Consider the following 21,876-nt stretch of genomic DNA (forward strand, 5'->3'; position numbering starts at 1 on the left):
AGAGGTTTATAGACACCATGAGGCTGCCACATGGGACACTTCAGGCACAGGGAGAGGAGGGGCCCCAATCCACAATGGAGCACAGCACTGGGAAAAGGTGCCATCTGGTAACTCTGTCATCCACTACCCAGTTTTCCAGGTCACAGATTCAGACTGGATTAAGAAGGCTTATGAACAGGGATGATATTTACTCAAGGGTAGTTGTGTGCCCTAGACGATGTATCTAGAGAGGTGCAAATTCAGAAGCAAGCAGCAGCACTGTGGGTAGAACTCCAATTATTTATTTATAACTCATTTATAACTTCTAGTCCAGGCAGAAGGTTGAAAAGGAATAAACATGGCAGGAATACCAGAAGAAAGGGAAATCTGCAAGCCTACCAATCTGAACATCTACTTGATTCCCAGTTGGCTGACACTGGCAGAGTTCAACAGCAGTTTCTTGTTGCTCAGATCCAACAATAGGTAAGAAACTTAACAGAGCACAGACTATGGGGTAAGGAGGAGAGGGGGTAGCAATCAGACTGGACGCCTATGAAAGCACTGTAAAGTTATAGGTCCCAAGTCTGAGCTCTTCCTGAAAACCTGAATAACACAATACTCAATACCCCAAGAAATGCACGAGAGAACAAAGCCCAGACTTTCTCTCAGAAGTGCACAGAGCCTGGCCCTACAAAAATTTTAAGTAAGAAAGTAGTTTAGAAGAATGAGCAAACACACACAAAAAAGAATCCCACCTTAAAAAGCTATTATGATAACAGGGATGCTCAAGACACAAACCTAGAAAAAGAGAATGACTCCAAAAAAATTTACAAGTAATGCCTCAGATTAACACAGATTGGGGACAAATTTAACTGGAACTTCTAGAAGAGCTGAAGCAAGAGTTTTAAAAAATTTAAAGTTTTTATAAACGAAATATGAGTGCTAGAGGAAAAACTTGGAAAAGAACTGGGAGCTATGGAAGAAAGAATTGGAAAGGGATTTTGCCCAAGTTACAAACCCAGTGAAAATTAGAATGGACCAAACAGAAGACAATAATTCCCCAAAACAACAAGAAATATTAAAACAAAACCTAAAAATTAAAAAATAAAAGAAAATATAAGGCATCTTCTAGCAAAAATAACTGACCTGGAAAGAAAATCAAGGAAAAAAAAAAACAAATGAGAAGTCCTGTGAGCATTATGGCCAAAATTCAGAGCCCCCAGTTCAAAGAAAAAATACTGTGAGTATCTAGAAAGAAAGAATTCAGTTACTGAGGAGCCACAGTCAGGATCACACATGACTTAGCAGTTACCACTTTAAAGAAACAGAGAGCATGAAATACGATATTCCAGAAGGCAAAGGATATAGGCTGACAGCCAAGAACAATTTTACCCAGCAAAACAGCATAATTTTAGAGGGAGAAAAATGGATTATTAATGAAATAGAAGACTTCCAAGCATGCCTGATGAAAAGACCAGAGCTGCATGTTTGAAGTTCAAGAGAATTTAAGAGGAAAAAAAATGGTAAAAATGAATACATACTCAAAAGAGACTAAAACAAGGATAAACTGCTTACATTTGAATATCAGGAGATATTACATGTGTCCACTCTGAACCCTATCATTATCATCAGGGGTCACAGAAGGAATCTAATTAGACAGAAAGGTTGGGACTGGTTCTATTATGTCTTGATGACCTTAAAATAAAAATGGAGAGGAGAAGAGGAAAGAAGGTTAGGTAAAATTATCTCACATAGTCAGGATACAGAAGTCACTCTGACCATCTACGGGGTTAGGCAGAGCCAGGAGATGAAGGAGCACTGACAGGAGATCTGTGGAATGGTCTATTTACATTACGCAAGAATTGCCTGTATATAAAAGACATGTTTAATGTGGAAATTTGTTTTTATTTTACTATGTATTTTTGTAACCATGATTTTTGTTTTTCTTTCATTCTCACTTTAGGGAGGGGATTGGGTAGAAGGAAGATAAAGTGGATTTTTGCTGACTGAGAAAAGTAAAATGTAATTTTAAAAGACTTATTCATATGTAAACGTTTATATACAATAGCTGATAGCATTTAAATGTACTGTTAAGGATATGTGTGGTATGACTATAAAGTAATAAGAATTATGGTTAATGGTTTATCATCTCAAAATTTACATATCAGAACTTATATATCCAAATGAGTGTCACCTTTAAAGTAATTACCTTGGGAAGTGATATACATTTTAGAATATTGCTACCACCACTCAAAAAAATTGTACAATGTCTATTCAAAATCACTTACTGGACTAATTTATAATTTATACAAAAAAATTGTCACATTATTTCACTGTTATATTTTTTAAGATAATATTGAATAATGTAAAAAATAATCAGCAGCCAAAAACAATGAATACAATCTTATGTATAAGTCATTGTGTTATATGGAAATTCAAAGACATAGTCCTTGTCTTAAAAGAGTTCAAAGTCTAGGTGAAGAAACAGGTCACAAATAAAAAGGTAATTACATTAGCTATACAAGGTAACAAAGAAAATGCTAAGTGATAAATGAGTAGTGTAGACAATAAGTGTAAGTGCTGAATGAAGTTCAAAATGAGGAAATGGTAACTAAAGGTAGTAAGATATAATTTGATCTAAACCTTGAGAAAAATGTGGGATTTTATCAAGCAAAGGGAAACAGCCTCACAAGGAAGAGAATCTGTGATACCTGAGTAGCCAGCTATTGCTAAGAACCCTGCCCCCAGCCCCTAATCGCAAACTCCAGAGTGCTATAAAAGAACAGGCTGAGTTCCTGCCTTTTGTCGAGTTCCCTGGGCCCCTAAGATATTCCCATGGAATGTAAGCTAGTTACCAGGAAAGCCTAGCGATCTTCCTTTATCTAACTGAGTTGGCTTGGAGACAACTTTATCTCTTGTCTCAACAAAACCCAGCTGGACTATTTGTCCCGGTCTGCCTATGGCCTTGAAGGATGAGGGCCTCAGCCCCGGATATTCCTTTTCTTATGTGATTGCTCCTAGCTCTTATCTCATGCTCCCGTGGGATATATGGCAGATTGGACGAGGAGATCCTGGGTTGTAATTCAGTCAACGCTTGAGTCAGCTATCTGATATATTGTATTTACAATCTATTTAGGGGGTTCCTTTCTTTCTGTAAAGTTAACAAAGGCTTATTGAGCCTGCTAAAAATAACATGTAAGTTTCAAGAGATAACTAACATCTGTACTTAGATTTTTGTATAAATACTGCTTCTTCACTGGCATCAGGGGCCGTTTTGATTTGGGAGACTCTATTTCTCCGAACAGTCGCAGGCTAATAAACTTCTCCATTTAAAACTTAAACTCTTGTTGTGTGTCTCACTCGCTTCTGGTATAACAAATCAGCAAAGGTTGTAAGGCAAAAATGCATGGAGCATTTTAAAGAAATTAGTTCAACTCCAAGTGGAGTCACACAGACTCAAAGCTGTGATTCACATCTCTATTGGACCAATCCTCTTGGTTGTGAAGGCCCAGGCAAAAGCCCTACCCATTAGCTTCAGGAAGGTACAAGAACCTGGAAAAAAAATAGAGACTTCAACAAACAAAAACCTCGGGTTGAGATAACCTGGTATAATGGAGTAACTAAACTCTTGAAGTGAGCTCTGCATCTGCCCAAAGCACACAGACACTGAGGTTGAGGGGACACAACTTCTGGCATTAGAGAACTATGTCTGCTTTAATGGTCCCTGGACTTTTAAGAACAAAGAAGGCCTACCTTGGAAGTGGAACTGACTCAGAAAATACAGGTTTTCTTCAAATAAAAGGACCTTACCTCCTTATATCCCTATCAGAACAATTAGCCTTCCTTGTAACATAACTGGTGCTTGGCCTCTAGCCTTCTAAGTTGCCAAATCTACTCTGCTTTTTTTAATTCTTTCTATCAATCAATGGGCCAATCGATAAACATTTAATAAAGCATTTACTATGTGTCTATCACTGTGGCAGGAATCAAGAATACAAATATAAAAGTCAGACAGTCTCTGTCCTTAAGGAGCTTACATTTTACTAGAACTAGGATACAACATGTTCACAGATAAGTAAATACCAAATACATATAAAAACAGTAGTGATGGGAAGTACATAATTGAGGCCCATGAGGACTCTACCTAGCAGGAGGTAGACACAAACTGGGTATTCGAGAGAGCTAGGGGTTCCAAGAGGAACCAAGAGATGAAGAAGGAGATTTCTTCCAGGCATGGAAGACAACTGTGTGCAAAGGCATGAAGGTGGAAAAAGGTCTGTCACGTAACATAAATAGCAAGAAAGCCAGTTATGTTGGATCAGACAGTATGTTAAGGTGAAAAACATGTCATCAGGTTAGATTCAGATTGTAAAGGCTTTTAAATGTAAAAAATGAATTTGTAACTTAGTCTAAAAGCAATGGGGTGGGTGAGGGGAAGGGCACTGAAGCTTCTTGAGCAGAAGAATGATATGGTGATGATGGGGGATGGGATTTGTGCTGGACCCTAAAAGGAGCCCAAAGCCCCAGAACCAAGTCTCTGGGTTTGCCTCAGGCACTTGGCCCATCCCAGTATAATCCTTTCAACTGCTCTTACATTGTGGCCCTCACTGTCTGTACCTGGCTCCACACCAGGCTATTTCCCCACTCCTTAATTCTATCTAGACCCCTTCTGTTACCTACCAGTCACCCCAAACTACTTGGCCACTCCTAGAAGACATCCAGATCTTCCCACAGTCTTTCTGTATAAAAGGTCCATCTTGCCTCCATTAAATTGCTCAGATTCCTGGTAAGTGTCACAAATGTGCTGGTTCTTAAAAGTCCCACCCACTTGTATTGGCAAAACAATAAACCTTGTCTCTGACTGAAAGAAGGCTCAAGTTGAATTCTTTCAAGGCAAGACCCTTGAGTTCTTTGCCCTTGAATTTTAGGGTTCCCAGCACCCTCTAGACCACAACAGTGAGACTTAGGCTTGTAACCCAGCTTCCAACCTAAGCTACCTGACCCGAGTCTTTGTTGATCAAGTCTCCATCCTAAGTTCTGCTTTTTATTGATCTGACCTCTTATATGACCCTTTTACTTAATATATGCCCCTTCTTCACCACTGCCATTCCTGGCTTAGATCCCTTACTAATCCAGTCCAATTATTCTGCCATAAAAAGAGCACTGCTAACTGAGACTGTATTAACCACTGATAGCTACTGGGGGGGAGGGGGTAGAGGGGTCTTAAGGGACACGAATTTATTAAAACATTTCTGAACATCCATGTCTTATTATTGAAATATCCAGTAAACTGCGATCAATTAGATTAGAAAGTGAATATGCCAGCAAGTCCTCAAGGAGTCCTTGAATCTCAGAGAGGAGGGAGATTAATGCAGTGAGGGGGAAACCATGTATTTATTATTACTTATGTAGAGGTTCTGCCTTGTGAAAAAACAATGGACTTCATTTTCTAGAAATGTCACCTTTGTACTAGCCTTCACTATTAGGTTCATTTAAAATGTTTAAAAACAATTCAACTATTCAAAAAGTGATTCCTCTTTGTCCTTACTGTGTTTTAGTGTCTCTTAATACATCTCTCTTCCCCAGTGGCTTAAAATTTACATATTAAATGGTTTTTAAAAGATAATACTCTAAGTACTTTCTTTCTTTTAGGAAAAACAGAAAAGTTTACTTCTTTCTGTCATCAGTCAAGCTAAGGTCAATGAGAAATAGAAATATTAGCATAGGGTAAATATATTTTGTGGTTTTTATGCTGCTAATACTAAGATTCTTTGACTTAACCAACTAATGAAAAAAATTCTTATATTCCATCAAGACTAGAACTGAGTAGTTCAAAAGGATATTGCAGGCAAGGTTTAAATGAAATTTAAAATGTGTTTGCCCAAGAAGAGATAATAAGATTAGTGTAATTTAATAATATTTGAATGCTGTGGTTCTCAGTCTTTTTTTCATCCCAATGTTTTATCCCATTGTTCCCAGGGATTATCACATTCATGCTCCACATTATTCTTTCACCTCTGCTCACCACCACCACCACCACCACCACCACCACCACCACCACCAACACCACATACAATTATTTGGGGTTTTATTCTATTGCTTTTGAAAATACAATTGTCTATTCTTGGCCTACCTGCAAACCTGAAAGTAACAGATATTCTCCCTGAGTCAATTTCACAGCACAGATAATCCTTTGCAGATAGGCAGAGTACAGGGGTAACGTATAGATTAGAAGAAACTGAATTGCAGCTCTGAGGATGATAGAACAGGGACCCATGGGGTGTAGAATATCTGTGTCTGGGGCCTCTTTGGAGCACTGTGCATGTCATACTTTTCAGTCTTTTATACGTGAAGAATTTCAGAACATGCATATCATTTATTTGCATTGGGACAGACACAAAAACAAAAGGAAACTAAGCAGATGAGTCAAGAAAAGATTGCTTAGGCAAAATGCAAGGGGGGAAGGGGAGAACAGAGGCAGGGAGGAGTGACAAGCTGAGAAGATGATCGCGAGAAGGGGAAGCATTTTCTTATGTTAACTCATCCTTGAATTAATAAAAGAGAGGCAGTACGGTATAGAGAAAAAAGCTCAAGATTCAGAGTCAGAGGACATGGACTGGATCCTGGTTTTGCCATTTTCTTTACAAGCCTGAACAAGTCAGTTAACATTACTGAGCATCAGTAATAGGCTGGTAGTGGTTAAAAAGTGAAGAACTGCGGTATTTCTCATTTTTCTATCGTACAGGAAGTATGGGGAATTTTCACTTTTAAAAATATTTAGAGTCTGTTTCAAAACTAAAGGTGAAGAAAAATGGGGAATATCAGTTTTAAAAAAGAGAGGCTGAAAGAAGGCACATTGATAGAGCTGTGGATTAATATATAAGAAGACTATAACAAGGAAAATAAGTTCAGGAAGGAGAGAGGCAACAAAACTCATTCCAAATGCAATGGCCAATGTTAGCACAACGCTGTCAAAATTAAAATATAAACCCCTCCTTTCTGTTCATCTATAATCAAACTTCTTCCTCAAAGGACACATTTGTAAAGAGGCTTGTCTAGATGTTTACTGAGCTGTATCTTTTGTATCCTCATGGCATTTAACAATTTATTTTAAAAAATAAAATAGATAACGGCAAACTACTAAGGTGTAAGGTTCTATGTATTATCAATTGCAATTACTCTTTTACAATTTTAGGGGAAAGGAATGTTATCTTGTATGAGGTTTGGCTCCAAATATGTAGTGTCAAAACAAAAGTTGTTAAATATAATAATATCTAAAATAAGGAATATTTTGAGAAAAAAAACTCATATTAGAATTTTCTTTTTGGAATTTTGTGAAGCACCTTGAAGTATTTCCTTTCAGATGGAATTTATAAAAATTTCATGGCAAATATTTTAAACACTTTTTTATTTCTGAAATTAAAAAATATAAAATTTTCTTTACTGCTAGCATGTTTGCCTCTACTTCAAGATTTGACCATCTGTTTTTCCCACTGGGATTCCTTCCTCTGTACAATCTAGTGCATCCCATAAAATTCCAAATGCATCATGATTGCCAATGTGTTTTATCCACAATCACTGATTGCCAGTCCCTCTGCTTGGAATTGTTATTGATTTCACTGTCACTTAATTGCATCTAGCATTGAGTTTATTGCTATGGCCTGTCTTATTGTTTGTTAATTGCTGGTATAACTTTACACTTATCATTATTACAAGATACAATACATTGTTTTCATTAGCACTACTTTGCTGAATAATCTACTAAATGAATTTAAATCTACAATCTAAACTAGAATGTGAACAAAATGAACATAAAATATTAAGTGAAGTAGTGTACATTAATACATACAAAAACATGCAGAGGACTTCTAATTTTAGAAACAGATGCTAAAAAAAAGACATCATAAATGCTTTTAAGGATAACAAATGATTTAGGGAAAATGAGAGACAGAGCAGCTGGAGAGAAGCCAGAGAAGCCACCACAAGCAGGAAGCCCTGGGTATGGATTAAAAACATGAAATGAGGGCAGCTAGGTGGCGCTGTGAGTAGAGCACCGGCCCTGGAGTCAGGAGGACCTGAGTTCAAATTTGCCCTCAGACACTTGACAAATGTCAAGTCACTTAACCCTAACTGCCCTGCCAAAAAAAATAAAACAAAACAAAGCATGAAATGAGAAGGCACACTGCTTGATTTAAAAGCAGTTGCCTCGTGTTCTAAAGTCTCCTTAGGAGAGTGAGATCTGAAGAGAGTGGCAAAGCTTTAAAGGAGACATGCCAGAGGCCATGAGCTGGGGTTTTGGCTGGGGTGGGGGGGAGAGAGAAGTTAGGACGGATGGAAATGTGGCAGTTGATCTTTTTATTTGATAGATCCTTCCCCTCACCAAGGTTATGACTGCAGCCCCTGAAAACATAAACCAGATCCATTAAATGGGAGAGTTTTACCCGAAGCAGGATGTCACTGAGACCATTTCTTCCTTTCTCCATGAGACCTTGACAGGTGACTGATGGAGAGAGCTTTACTAAAGTTTTATAAACTTAAAAGTTATACCTTCTAAGTCCTATGTGGGGGAAAGTGAAATTTCAGACCTTAATGCATTATTAGGAATGATGAGGTACTTAGCCTCTTGAGAATTTTAAAGTTGACGCCTTTAATTTTTGCTTGTGAGTGGAGGTTCAGATTCCTGATTTTGCCCAGTAGTAGACCCACTCCTCCAGGTTTATAATTAATTTCCATCTTATAGTAGTAAAATGTACTCTGCATGGGAGTGAGCAATATTTACAGGTCACACAAAAATGAGAAAGAGATCAACATCTCAGGGGGATGGGGTTGAGCAATGAGTGATTTGTAGTTTATTATAATTACTCATATCCTTAGATAGAAACACAGGCATAGATCCTAAAAGGAAATGCTTCAGGGGCAAGAAGACTCAGGCATGTTCATTCTGCATATGAGCAGAGGGATTCAGGAATCAGAGCAGGAAAGTTCTGCTTGTACCTGCACACATAGTAAATTTGGCAGCTCAGGGCTTAGAGCACCACCTAGTGGCTTACCCAGATCTGTCATCCGAAAATGGCTATTTCAACAAACCTGCTAAAGAAAAGCAATGGTTCCTGAAAGTGAGAAAACTCCCTAATAAAAATGGTCATTTCAAACACCTTCACAAATCACTGGGAGTAGAATAAAAACCTGAAATACTTGCTGCACTGTTTTGATAAATAGGTTGTATGTAATACTGTTAGGACATTACTAGGGTAATTAATAAGTATTTTAGGAAAATCACTTTGGTTGCTGTTGTTCATCTTCGGCTCTTGAAGAGTACCAATAACAGGAGGAGGGCGAAATCTTGACTTGCAAGGGAACTGGATTTAAGTGAAGCAGAGCTGTGCAAAATCATCAGCCTCACTCTCTCCTCCAGTCACTGGGTCCAGTGGCAAGACATAGGTCAGGACCACTGGTGATGGCCCAGATGCAGTGGAAGACCCTGAGTTTTTAAGCTAAAGTCTTTCCCAGTTCTCAGATTGTCTGACTGAAGGATGGACTGGAGTGGGGAGAGGCTTGAGGCAGGGAGATCAATCTTTAAACAACAACCTCCTTTTTGGTCTGCCTGCCTCATGTCTCTCCCCAATCCAGCTCATCCTCCATAGAGCCACCAAAGTGATTTTCCTAAAGTGTGACTATGTTACCTCCTGTGCCCCACCCCCTCAATAAACTTTAGAGGCATTTTCACTAGCTGTCCCCCACGCATGGAATGTTGTCTCCTCCATTAGACTATGAGCTCCTCGAGAATAGGGACTATCTTTTGCCTTTCTTTGTATCCCTAGTACTTGGCACTTAATAAATTCTTATTGACCAACAGTAATAAATGTATTTGTGTTCTCACTCAATAGTAATAATAATATTTACTAAATAGAATTTATTAATCCTTGACTGTCCTGAGACATGAAAGAATATAGCATAAAAAAAGTTTTTAGGAACACTCATAAATATTAGAGAAAAGTTCATTAGTTAAAAACAAACAAATATTAAACACCACTGTCAATAGATGAAAACCTATATAATGTTGACCTTCAAATCACTCAATTCAAAAATCTAACTTGATATTTCAAAACATAAATAACTAATTTTTATTTTTCCCATTTGGACCTAGAGAATCTAAAATAAGCCACCTCATATAAGTAAAAACAACAGAGCATAACTTTGTGCTTTTAGCACAAAGAAAAAAAATTCACTTAAAACTGCAATGGAGAAAGTCTAAATTCTATTCACAATTGATTAAAAACCAAACACAAAAAATGTCCAGAAACTTTCATACTAAACTAAAATTTCAATTAGAATGGAAGTTCCTAGAGAACTATCCTAGAAGTTAAATGGAAAATAAAATGAGCTGTTTTTCCAAAAAACAGACCATTTCTTTATGCAATTACTTGTCTACATTTTGTAATTCTTATGCTAAGTTCTTTTGTAATGAAAATACTGCTACATTCTTCTCACGATTATCAAAACTACAAACCTAATCAAGATTTTAAAATGTTGCTCCGGGGCAGCTAGGTGGTGCAGTGAGGACAGCACCAGCCCTGGAGTCAGGAGGCCCTGAGTTCAAATCCAGCCTCAGACACTTGAAACACTTACTAGCTGTATGACCTTGGGCAAGTCACTTAACCCCAATTGCCCTGCCTTCCCCCTTCCACCCCCACCCCCCCTCAAAAAAAATGTTGTTCCTCTTTGAGAATGGGGCAGGGGAAGATTTTCAAATAGAGTTTGATTTTGATACGGGCTTCATTAAACTATAACCATTGCCTGGCTTACAGTTTTTATATCTCTTCCTATGACACGTACATGTATACACACATATATGATATGTTGGTTTCTTAGAACTTTTTTAATTCAAGTGTCATTTTTTTTCTGGTGAATGTAAGTAAATTGATATTGCTTGTTAGAGAATATATACACACATTTATACATAGCAACATTAATAACTGAGGCCTTTCTCCTCATGTTGGGATCTTTTTGGTATTGAAAGTTTATATTCCCATCCTTATGGAGTCAGAGTTAACATTTGCATGTAGAATCTCAAAAGAAAATTTCATAAGCACCTCCACCAGAGGCTTTGATCCTCATTTTGGAGAAAAACCTAAGGCTATTCTCCTAGCAATGAAGACTTGTGTTCATATTAACTACTATATATATAAGCTACTAGTTTTTATACTTATGTAATCAATATCAATGTTTTCTGCTCCCTTTATATTTTATTTCCAAAACCAAAGAGATTTCCCCAATTATTATTAGCAGATGCCTGTTTACCATTAATGTATAGATCTAGGAGTCATCTCCACAGAGATGGGTACTGATGAGATCACTGAGAAAGTGTAGAATGAAAAGAGAAGGCCTAGGACAGAGCCCTGGGTTATACTCACATATATTAAGTGGGACACAAATGATGATTCAGCAAAGGAATCTGAGAAAGACCAATCAGGCAATATGAAGTCTAGGGAAAACTGAGGATTCTGAAGGGAGTACTCAGCACTGTCAAAGGCCCAAGGGTTCAAGAAGGATTAGAACTGAGAAAAGGCCACTCAATTTAGCAATCAAGAAATCAATGAAAACTGTGGAAAGGGCAGTTTTGGATGACTGAAGAAGCCAGAGGTCAGGATGGGTTAACGAATGAATGTGGGAACAAACTATTTGCCTGCTTTAAGGGAGTTTTAAGCTCTCACTGTGGTAACTAATTTCACTGAATTTTAGTTGGAGGAAATATCAAAGGATACCAATTACAACTCATGTAAAAACAAGTATCCCTTCTATGTTATATTTAACAAGTAGTTTCTGCATAAAGCACCTTCACTGACCATCTTTAATGAGTAGGAATCCATTGTGTTCACTCTACCTCCACCACCCTCAAGGCAGAGCATTTTGCTTATGGATATTAGGAAGTTTTTCATTACTCAAACCTAAATCTTCCCCTGTGTAACTTCTGTCCCTTATTCCTGGTTCTTTCTACTAAGGTCAAGTAGAAAAAGGCTAAATGCATCCTTCCACATGTCACCCCTTCAAATAACTTGAAGACACTTCCGTATCTCCTTTAAGTCTTCTCTTCTCCAAGCTAAACATCCTCAGATCCTTCTACCAACTCTCATATGGCACCATCTCAAGGTCTTTAACCACTGGAGATGACTTCCTCTGGATAGCTTCCACTTTGTCTACCTACTTCTATAAATATGAGTGAAGACTATACCAGAACAAACTACAGTGAGACTATTTATTGTTGTAGTCCTAAACACTATGCTTCTTTAATTTTTTTTTTATTTTTAGTTTACAACACTCAGTTCCACAAGATTTTGAGCTCCAAATTTTTCCCCCTCCCTTTCTTCCTCCCTCCCCTCCAAGATGGCATGTAATCTGATACACGTTTTACATATACCTTCACGTTAAACTTATTTACACAACAGTCAAGTTATAAAGAAGAATTATAACCAATGGAATGAATCACGAGAAAGAAGAAACAAAATCAAAAAAGAAGGAAAAAAAAGGGGGGGCAAATAGTTTGCCTCAATCTGCATTCAGACTAATTCTTTCTCTGCATGTAGACAGCTTTTTCCATCATGAGTCTTTTGGAGTTGTCTTGGAACCTTGAATTGCTGAGAAGAGCCAAGTCTATCAAAGTTAGTCATCATAGATACCATGTATCTGCAATCGTGTATAATGTTCTCTTGGTTCTGCTCCCCTCACTCAGCACCAGATCATATAAGTCTTTCCAAGTTATTATGAAGTCTGTCTGCTCCTCATTTCTTATAGCACAATAGTATTCCATTACATTTATATACCACAACTTGTTTAGCCATTCCCCAGTTGATGGGCATCCCCTTGATTTCCATTTCTTTGCCACCACAAAAAGAACTGCTTTGAATATTTTTGTACATACGGGTCCCTTTTCCATTTGTGTGATCTCTCTGGGATATAGCCCTAGAAGTGGTATTGTTTAGGTCAAAGGGTATGCACATTTTTATAGCCCTTTGGGCACAGTTCCAAATTGCTCTCCAGAATGGTTGGATCAGTTCACAACTCCACCAACAAAGAAACACTATGCTTTTCTTAACATGGCTTTCCTGGTTACCGTATCAATCTGTTGATTCACTTTGGGTCCACTGACAGACTCATTTTTAGTACATCCATCAGATATTTTCAAATAATCTGACACCTCGTCATGCTTCTTCCATATTGCATTAGAGAAAATGATTTTTTAAAATCTGTGTAGGATTTTATATTTCTTCTAATTACATTTTAAAATTAAGATGCACCCAATTACATTCCAAATATTCTAGGCTTGTGAAATTTTTTTTAAATCGTAACTCTTTTCATCCAATGTGTTACTATTTTCCTAGCTTTGTGTCATCAACAAGTTTAACATGCATGACATCAAAGTCTTTATCAAGGTCATTTCTGTTGTTAAGAGCTTGTTTAAAAAATTCACTTGGAATTTGGTTGTATGCCATATCTTTTCATTGTTATTCTTTCATCTAATTTGGTACTGATTTTTATCTTTGCTCTAAGAAATGGGTGGTCAGATTACAGTCAGATGTCAGATTTGGAACTGACTTCCACGGCAATAAAAAAGCGATTCCCTGTCAGTTAGAATATAATTCACTTCCCTTTTTTTTTGGACATTAATTGGTGCTTGCCCTGTTCAGTTCCTTTGAACTCTCTTCTTGTACAAGTAATCATGACATATAAGCATTAAAGTTTTCTGTTGTTTATAAGCCTCTGGCTTTTTTATTTCTTAAAATTGAGCCTAATTTTGTTGTATATTTTTCATTGTAATCCTTTATTTCCATTTTTGCACTGAAGTCACTGAATGTTAAATTAGATGTTGATTTAAGCTGAAGGGTCTTATTGAGTACTTCATAAAATTTTTGTACCTATTCATCATTGGTAATATTGGTCTGGTATATAAGGTAGCCATCATATCATAATGAGGTATAAGAAAAGGATGTCAGTGGAGAAAAATCTTGCCCTAATTGCTTCATAAAATAGCTTTGCTAGAACTGCGGAATGTATAAAACATTTCAATTGGGGCTTATTGTTTTATTTCTATATCCTAGTTACATGACTTGTAGATGACTATTTTGGTAGATTTCAAGGTCACCAAATTATCTGTAAATATATCAAATCCTCATTCAAAGTAACTCCTTCTCAAACTGGTTATATTTACCATAATGAAATTAAGTATGAATAAATACATAATATAGTTCGGGGTTTATAAAAAAAATTTTTTTTAAACACATGGGATTAAAAATGAATAAAGATCCCAACACTTTAACAGAAAACTTGGAAACTTTAAATCTAGATCTAATCTTCTGAAACAATTCAGATGTCATCTTAACAAAGTGGTTATCTAATTTTGTAGTATTATGCTCTTTTATATTCTGTAGCTATTCAGAGGGAAAAATATACCTTATAAAATTGTTTTTCTTACCTGTGTATACAGTTTTTACTCTCAAGATACGCCATACCAGAAGCAGCATCTAATGAAAATTTCACTAACTGTCTGGGTTTTAGTTCATCTTTCTTCTTTCTCAAAAAGGAAAGGAAATCACCTCCTAAAGAAATTGACAGATAGACAATGAGACATGACAGTAAGGATATCATTTATTTCCCATTACTACCAGCCATAATTTTCAACCCATTCACTTGAGACCAGTATTAAAAACAAAGCATCACATATAATCAGAAAACAGCCTCCTTACATGGTCTCAAATGTTGCTTTCAGTATTTCATACTGAAAGAAACACTTACCGAAATGCCTCTCTCAGTTCTACATATTTATCCCAATTTGCCTGGAGAAGAATTTTTAAATAATCTGATGTTTTCAAACATTAATATCATTAAGCGTATTGCAGGTCAATTAAACAAAAACTAAAGGGTAGTAGTATTAAAATTATCTTATGTTACACTGTATTTTTATTTTTTCAAGTATTTCCCAATTGTATTTTAATATGGTTCCATGTCACTCAGGGGTAGGCCATTTGATACCTCTATTTTAGTGTATTAAGCTCTGTGATTAATGAAAACAAAAAACACAATTCTAATTCATCTTTTTAAAAGAGGAAACTGAAGCACAGAGGTTGCTTGCCTAAAGACACGTAGGTGACCAAGAGCAGAGTTGGGATTTGAAATTGTCTTCTGACTCCAAATTCTAGGCCCTTGTTACTATACCAGGGCCCATTACCACACCATGTGAACTGAAACAGGTTTTACCCATCAGAACTTTGGATGCTGGACCTTGGAGATCAGGCTCTGAAAGGTGAGGTTTTCCTCATCTTGTTCTCCCCCTCCCCTCCAAGCCAGGATTTCGTGCCACTTCCTGACCATCTCCACACCATGCCATGGCAAACCCTTGTTGTTTTTTTCTTCCCCCATTAGAATGTAAGCTCCTTGAAGGCAAGGTAAGCTCCTGTCTTGCTTTGTGTTTACATCCTAACACTTAGCACAGTGGCTGGCACTTAGTAAGTACTTTAAAATAAAGTACTCTAAAAACAGCAGACCAGTCCAGAGGTGGAGGATTTCATTCTGGGATTTGAGGATTGCAGTTCAAGTACTGAAACCAGGTCCTTAGATGGGAATCTCTCTTAGGCAAGAGAAAACTGTTTCTGTTTGTCTCTCGCTCACCATGTCTCTCATTATGTCACTGGAGAGATAGAACCAGCAAGAGAAGCTTTTGTCCTCCAGTCAGAAGCAGTAAAGAACACCAAAGACAAATGGAGGTAGTCAAAAGAGAGCTGTGTTGAGTAGTTTATGAAGTGACACTGCTTTTCTCATAGCAGGAGCTGTGAGCGGCTTTGGAATGAGAGATTTACTAGCTATGAATTGTAGAAAAGTACATACATGTAGAATAGGGCAGGGAGCTACACCTAAGGGAACTCCACAAAGGGAGAAAAGGTTTACAGTACCAGGAATTATGAATTATCCCTTTATCCACACATAGAGAATATAAGGTTTCTATACACATACTTCAACACCACTGTCTACCATATTTGAGCAGACTTTCCCAAGTTATACTAGGCGTATATGCTTTACTTCACTTTTTACCTTCTGGCCATCTTCTCCACAGCTCTGCCCAATCTCAACACTTGGTGCCTCATTGTCTTGACTAGTGACTGCTTTCCTTGAACCAATATTTCAAGGAATTCCAGCCACTACGCTTCACTTCATTCCCTTTTCTTTGGATGTCTCCAAAGCCTTGCTGTAACAGCAATTTGGATTTGAAGATTTTTTTTCCCACCTGTTAATAGGCCATGCGACCTGCCTATGTCACAGGACGCCTAAGTCACACGAGGTGGGAGGAGCTTCCTGATGGGAAAAGGAAATTGTGTCACAGGAAATGCTGAGAGAGCAGTTATGACAGAGCTGAGGGAAAGCGTGATGTGTTGGCTGTGAGTTTTTGGGGAAGGCCCCCGGCAGGGGATGGTTTGGGGATGGCAAGGCTCCATGCGGTGATGCTGTGTATTGAATTCTTTGCTGCTGTGATGGACTGGGCAGATGGCTTATGGGATCTGATCCTCTGGTGTCTGAATTACTTCTACCTTCTATGTGGAGAGTATATTTTGCAATACAGAACCACATAGGCGTTTTGACAATTATCACCTATATTGTGATTATTCCCTTGCCAATACACTTGCCAACTACTTTTGCTCTCACATATATACCCTCCTTCTCCATTCAGTTCTAGAACCTTGAGCAAATCAACTCTGACACTGTTGTTGGGGTGTGATCAAACCATTCTTTTATGACTCCATTCACCACCGAAGTAACTTTTAGAACCAAAGTTTACTTACCTGGCTACTATCCCCCTAAGTGTCTCTTTTGTATTTGCATTCTTAAGGCTTGGCACATAGGGGTACTGTACCCAAACAGAGAAATTGGGGGGAGTGGTTTTTTTAATTTCTAAAAAAATGATATTATTTCCCCCTAATTACATTTAAAACAATTCTTAGCATTTTAAAAAGTTTTGGAGAATGTTTTAAACCAATTGTTCTTTTTAAACTTCCTTGGTAAATGCTTTTTTCTGAAAAGTAACTGAAACAACTGGCTGATTGTTAGTGGGAAGCACACAGGTGGGAGAATGTATTAAAAACATAGGCCTTACTGTTACAAAGCTGAGAGTAATAATTAGCTCCTCTGGGTCCCTAACATGTTAGTGCGAGTGCAATTTGGGGAAAGTACCTCAAATGGAGAGTATACTTGACACATTTTTTTCCATCTTCTCTTCTTTTACTGATTACAAACATACCCATATCCAATGAACCCTGCCCTCCTTTGATCCTCAAACCCTACAACTCCTCCTCTGCTTAAGTCCTTGGGAAGACAAGAACCATCTAAGCACAGTGGAGTGTGTGAAAACCAGTACATTCAAGAAAGCAACTAGGGCAAATCAAATCTTTGCATGGGGCTTGAGGGAAGGGGAGGGAAAGCCAAGCCACTACCCATTTCTGAAGGCAAATGGGTCCAAACCAAATCCCTCCAGGAGAGAGGTCAAAGAATATCCAGTCACGAAAGAAAATAGGTAAAATAAGCCTTTTTGTGATTCAAATGGGGTAAAACCAGGCTACCTTTATTGGTTGCAGTAGGGCATCCCAATCTGTTCCAAGCAAAAGGGAGATGAGACAAATGCAGCCCAGATTCCAACTGGAGGCCCAGGAGATGCTGATGATGCTGAAGACAGTGAAGGCAGACAAATCCATGCTGATGAAGGCACTCATATACTGAGGATGTCAATGCAGCTCCCTGATAGCCACCTCCCCTTGGTGCATGAACAACTACTCCTGGTGAAGCAAGCTCAATCACCAGGGGATCTCTCTCAAACTCTGTGCTACCTGCCTCCAGGTCCCTCTCCACCACCAGATCCCACTGCATAAGGTAGTCATGTATTCCTGCTTCTGTGATAACCATGCCATCCCATGGAGGTCACAGGTGCTATATGTTGCCTGAAGATGACCAATGGGGAGCCAATTTTGAACTGCCTGAAATTCCAGACTTCAAGGGTGCCACTGTCACTTCTGCTGAGCAGAAAGGATGTCTCTCAATAACTCCAGGTGGTAACACTGACATCCACATCATAGGCAGATTAAGCCATGAGCATGCAGGCCTCACTTGGCACTGGCCAAATGTTCCATATTTGGATGGAGGCATCGACTAAAAATGATGCAAGCACCACGTCCTCAGCTGATGACCTCTACAGATCTTCCATAGAGCAGGAATGGGTATGCATGCCTGGAACCCCACTGGGTAGGTGAATTTTGTTTTTTTTTTTTGACAATCACCAGTCAGCAGGCAACCAGGCAACACTTGGAGGGACGGAGGAACATGTCCAGGGCAAAACCGTTAGGCGTGTGGCCAGCAAAGGCAAACAGCAACAGGGTCCAGTCCTGCTCATCCTATAAGGATGATGTCAGGACCTGAGGATCATCCACTGCCTCCAGGGGCTTATGAAGGGAAAACACCTTCACCTGGCCTTTCTCAGACCATATTCCTGCCACAGGGGTCTCCTTGAGCCGTGCAACCTAGACACAGTTAACGGCTCCATAGTGGAGGATCATGGCCAGCTCCAGTTGGAGTTTCTTCTTTTCATATTCTTCTTCCTCATCCTCGCTTTCACTTTCACTGTCCTCAGAGGCCTCGTTTTTCTGGGTCCCATGTAAGTTATGTATCTGTATCACTATCAGCCTGTTGCTCTGAGTACTGGGGTCCTGGGTCCCAGAAGTACAGGGGAAAGTCACTGTGAAAGTCAGTCTGCGTGCTATGGTACAGTGTCATAGGCCTCCTGGTCTGAGCACCAGGTCCTCACTGTCCTGTTGCCAGAGGGCTTGGCCATTCCTTAGCACATGGACCCGGACCCACTGCACGCTACCATCTTGGAGTCTGCACAGTGGCCAACACTTTATTTTAGAAAGGTGTTGTACTGTTCTGGAGAGAATATTTGACTGCGACCCACAGAAAGGGAGTTTTATTCTTAGCTATTCAACTAGCTACAAGTGTGACTTTAGGTGAATCAGTTAACCCCCCTAGGTATCAGTATGCTCATCTACAAAATGAGATGGCTCTTTAAAATTCCTCCTATTACTAACATTCTGTGACTACTTTATACCATTAGCCTATAACCTGAAATCACTAGGTAAGCAAACTGATATAAAATAAACTAAGTCAAAGATCTAGACAAGATAATTTCAGCCATGTCTGCTTCTTATCTGAGACAACATTAGTTACTAAAGAGTTAAATTAGAGAACATTAATTCAAGATTCTTCTACTTCCAAAAGCATTAAATGAGGGTTCTGCAGAAGCACTGATATGGCAGTCACTACAATTCAAAAGTAGGTTACAGTCTCTTTGTGACAAAATTTTTGCATCATTTTTAAATCCCTGAACATAAAATACATGCTCAAAATGCTGAATGACAAAATTTAACAATATAAAATGTTTTACAAACAGGACCAAATGAGGTAAAAGCAACAGGTATTATTATTCTCACTTTACAAGTTAGGAAATTGAGGCCAACGATGTTAAAGTAGCTTGCCCATAGCTTTACGGCCATAATTGGCAAAAGTGGTATTCAAACCAAGGTTTGCAAGTCCAGATTTCTTTCTGAGAAATCTCGTCAGAATTAAAGTATTGCTTACTCCACCAAATGCTAAAGTATGGGGAGTTACTGTCAATTAAAAATCAATCTAAAATATGTTTTAAAGGACATATAATTTATAAAAATATGATTTATGTTCAAGTTTTCAAGCCTACATATAACAGGCACTCGTAAATATCTTTTTGATTTTCAGTAGCACACCTTTAAACTAAAGTTAAATATATTTGTAAACAATAGTCATGAAAGACATGGAAAAAATATTTTTGTCACTAAAAATGACTCACAGAGAGGGGAAAAAAAGCAACCTCTTTGCACTACTGTTCTTCTGTTATAGATAAGCTGAAAAGATAGCTGCCACCTAATTGACATCACCAACATCTCCATTAAAATAGTCAATATAATCCATTGTGGTGTGGTGAATAAAAGCTAGCCTCAGGGTCAGGAAAACCCAGTTTCAAGTCCTGCCTATGAAAAAAATGTGTGTGACCATGGGAAAGCCACTTAATAATTTCTCAGCGTCCCAGGCAACACCCCAGGTTTGTAATTACAGAAATTCATTGGTGGAAAGAGTTTCCACATGGGGAGCTCTCTATTGCTGATAAAATTACAGGACTGAAACAACAACAACAAAAAAATCTTAATTATGATAAAATAATTGTAGTCATTTACAGTAATGAAATGGTCCTGAATCTTCATAAAAATATAATAGTAATAGCTCATCTGATAATGTTAAAGATGAGAAACAGCAGTAAGAAAAATAGTTAAAGCAGCGTTTAGAAATTGTGGCTCTTCTTGATAAAAGAGCCCTGAGATACATTCAGAGGCCATCTAAACCAAGGAACAATAAATGGTTCATAAGCTAACAATGGTTTTTATATTATAAAATGTAATAAAACTTTATTTAAAAATAAAAGCAATTCTTACCTTGTACAGGTACAAAAACAAAATGGCTCACTGGTGGTAGTTTACTGACCTTAATCTAAATTATGAGTCAAAACAACCAAATATCATAAAAGCAAAAATAAGATCAAAATCACTAAAAACCAAGCTCACCAAGTAATTCATACAAACTGCTCAAGCTGCACAAAGGTCTTGCCTGGCACACAATATGAGCTTTATAAATGCTGACTGTGTGGGAAAATACTCTGTTATTCATCATTTATTAATAGTTTGAAAAATTGTTGGACCCAAAAGCTTACTAGCGGGGTCAGGCTGACCTCAGAGTCACTTCAGGGAAGCAGAATGGCTATAAAGAATGCTTTGATCCCACCCAGTGCTTGTTCTGGGTCCACCCAAAGCTTATGTTTTGGGTTCCCCAAATTGGATAGACTTACTTGCTGATGAAGATCTCAAACTACTCTTCTCTGGAAACTACCTACTGCCTACCTTCGGCCAATCAGGCAAATGTCCTTATGCCTTTGTCTGAACTCTGTGTAATGTAACCTCTGGCTCTCTCCTCTATCAGATGACCAAATCAATTTCTTTCTAAAACTATTTCAGATTTTGGGGTTTGTTCTTGCAACTAATGATTGATTGAAGAAAAGTGAGGTGACCTCAAACTGTGGAAGGAAAGGAAATTGATTGGTAGGGTGTTATAAAACGTGACTGAAATACTAAAGCAAACGTGCAGAAAAGAACAGTACTGAAAGGACAACTTGTAAGAATAAAGCAGACAGGGAACTGGCTTATAATTAAGAAAGTCCTCCACAAGAAAAGAATATTGTTTCAAAATTCAAAAAAAGCCATTACCTTATGGAAAATTGGTCTGAGAAACCCCAAATACCCACAATTAGGCTAAGTAATTTTAATATATTTTTGCTTAGTGAAATACTCTGGGAACTGGATAGTTTTCCTACCTTAATAATAAAACGTAAGAATGTGAAATGTTTCAGATACAGAAAGGCACCTCATTACTGGGGACACAAAATAAAGAAGACGGTGAAAATATATATGATCATAAGGCTTGCTGCTGAAAGGGACTTTAAAGGTAATCTAGTCCAGAGGTGACAAACTCCCAGTCTAAAATAGTTAAAATGTAGTTGAAAAATGTTTAACAAAATAAATAAAAATACAATACAACCCTGATAATGCTAATTTGTAGGTTTCTAAGTCAATATGGAGCCTGCAGGGATCTCTTTCTATTTGAGTTTGACACTACAGATCTAGTCCAACTATCTTTATTAACAGATAAGGAAAATATGAGATTCTGTGATGATTGTAAACTTTATACTGTTTGACGTTATTATTTGTTTAATGTCTGATGTTGCAT

At 37.9% G+C, this 21,876-nt stretch overlaps 1 protein-coding gene across 3 annotated transcripts in view; it reads right to left on the reverse strand.

Annotated features, from left to right (window-relative positions):
- FER (FER tyrosine kinase) overlaps positions 1-21,876 on the reverse strand; it is a 272,528-nt gene that overhangs the window by 64,926 nt on the left and 185,726 nt on the right. For all 3 annotated transcript variants that reach the window (XM_036738466.1, XM_036738482.1, XM_036738474.1), the window contains one exon: positions 14,450-14,573. In XM_036738466.1, the coding sequence (XP_036594361.1) occupies positions 14,450-14,573 (124 nt within the window). The remainder of the gene's footprint in view (positions 1-14,449; positions 14,574-21,876) is intronic.

This window comes from Trichosurus vulpecula, chromosome 1, assembly GCF_011100635.1.
Source record: "Trichosurus vulpecula isolate mTriVul1 chromosome 1, mTriVul1.pri, whole genome shotgun sequence".
Classification (NCBI taxonomy): Eukaryota; Metazoa; Chordata; class Mammalia; order Diprotodontia; family Phalangeridae; genus Trichosurus; species Trichosurus vulpecula.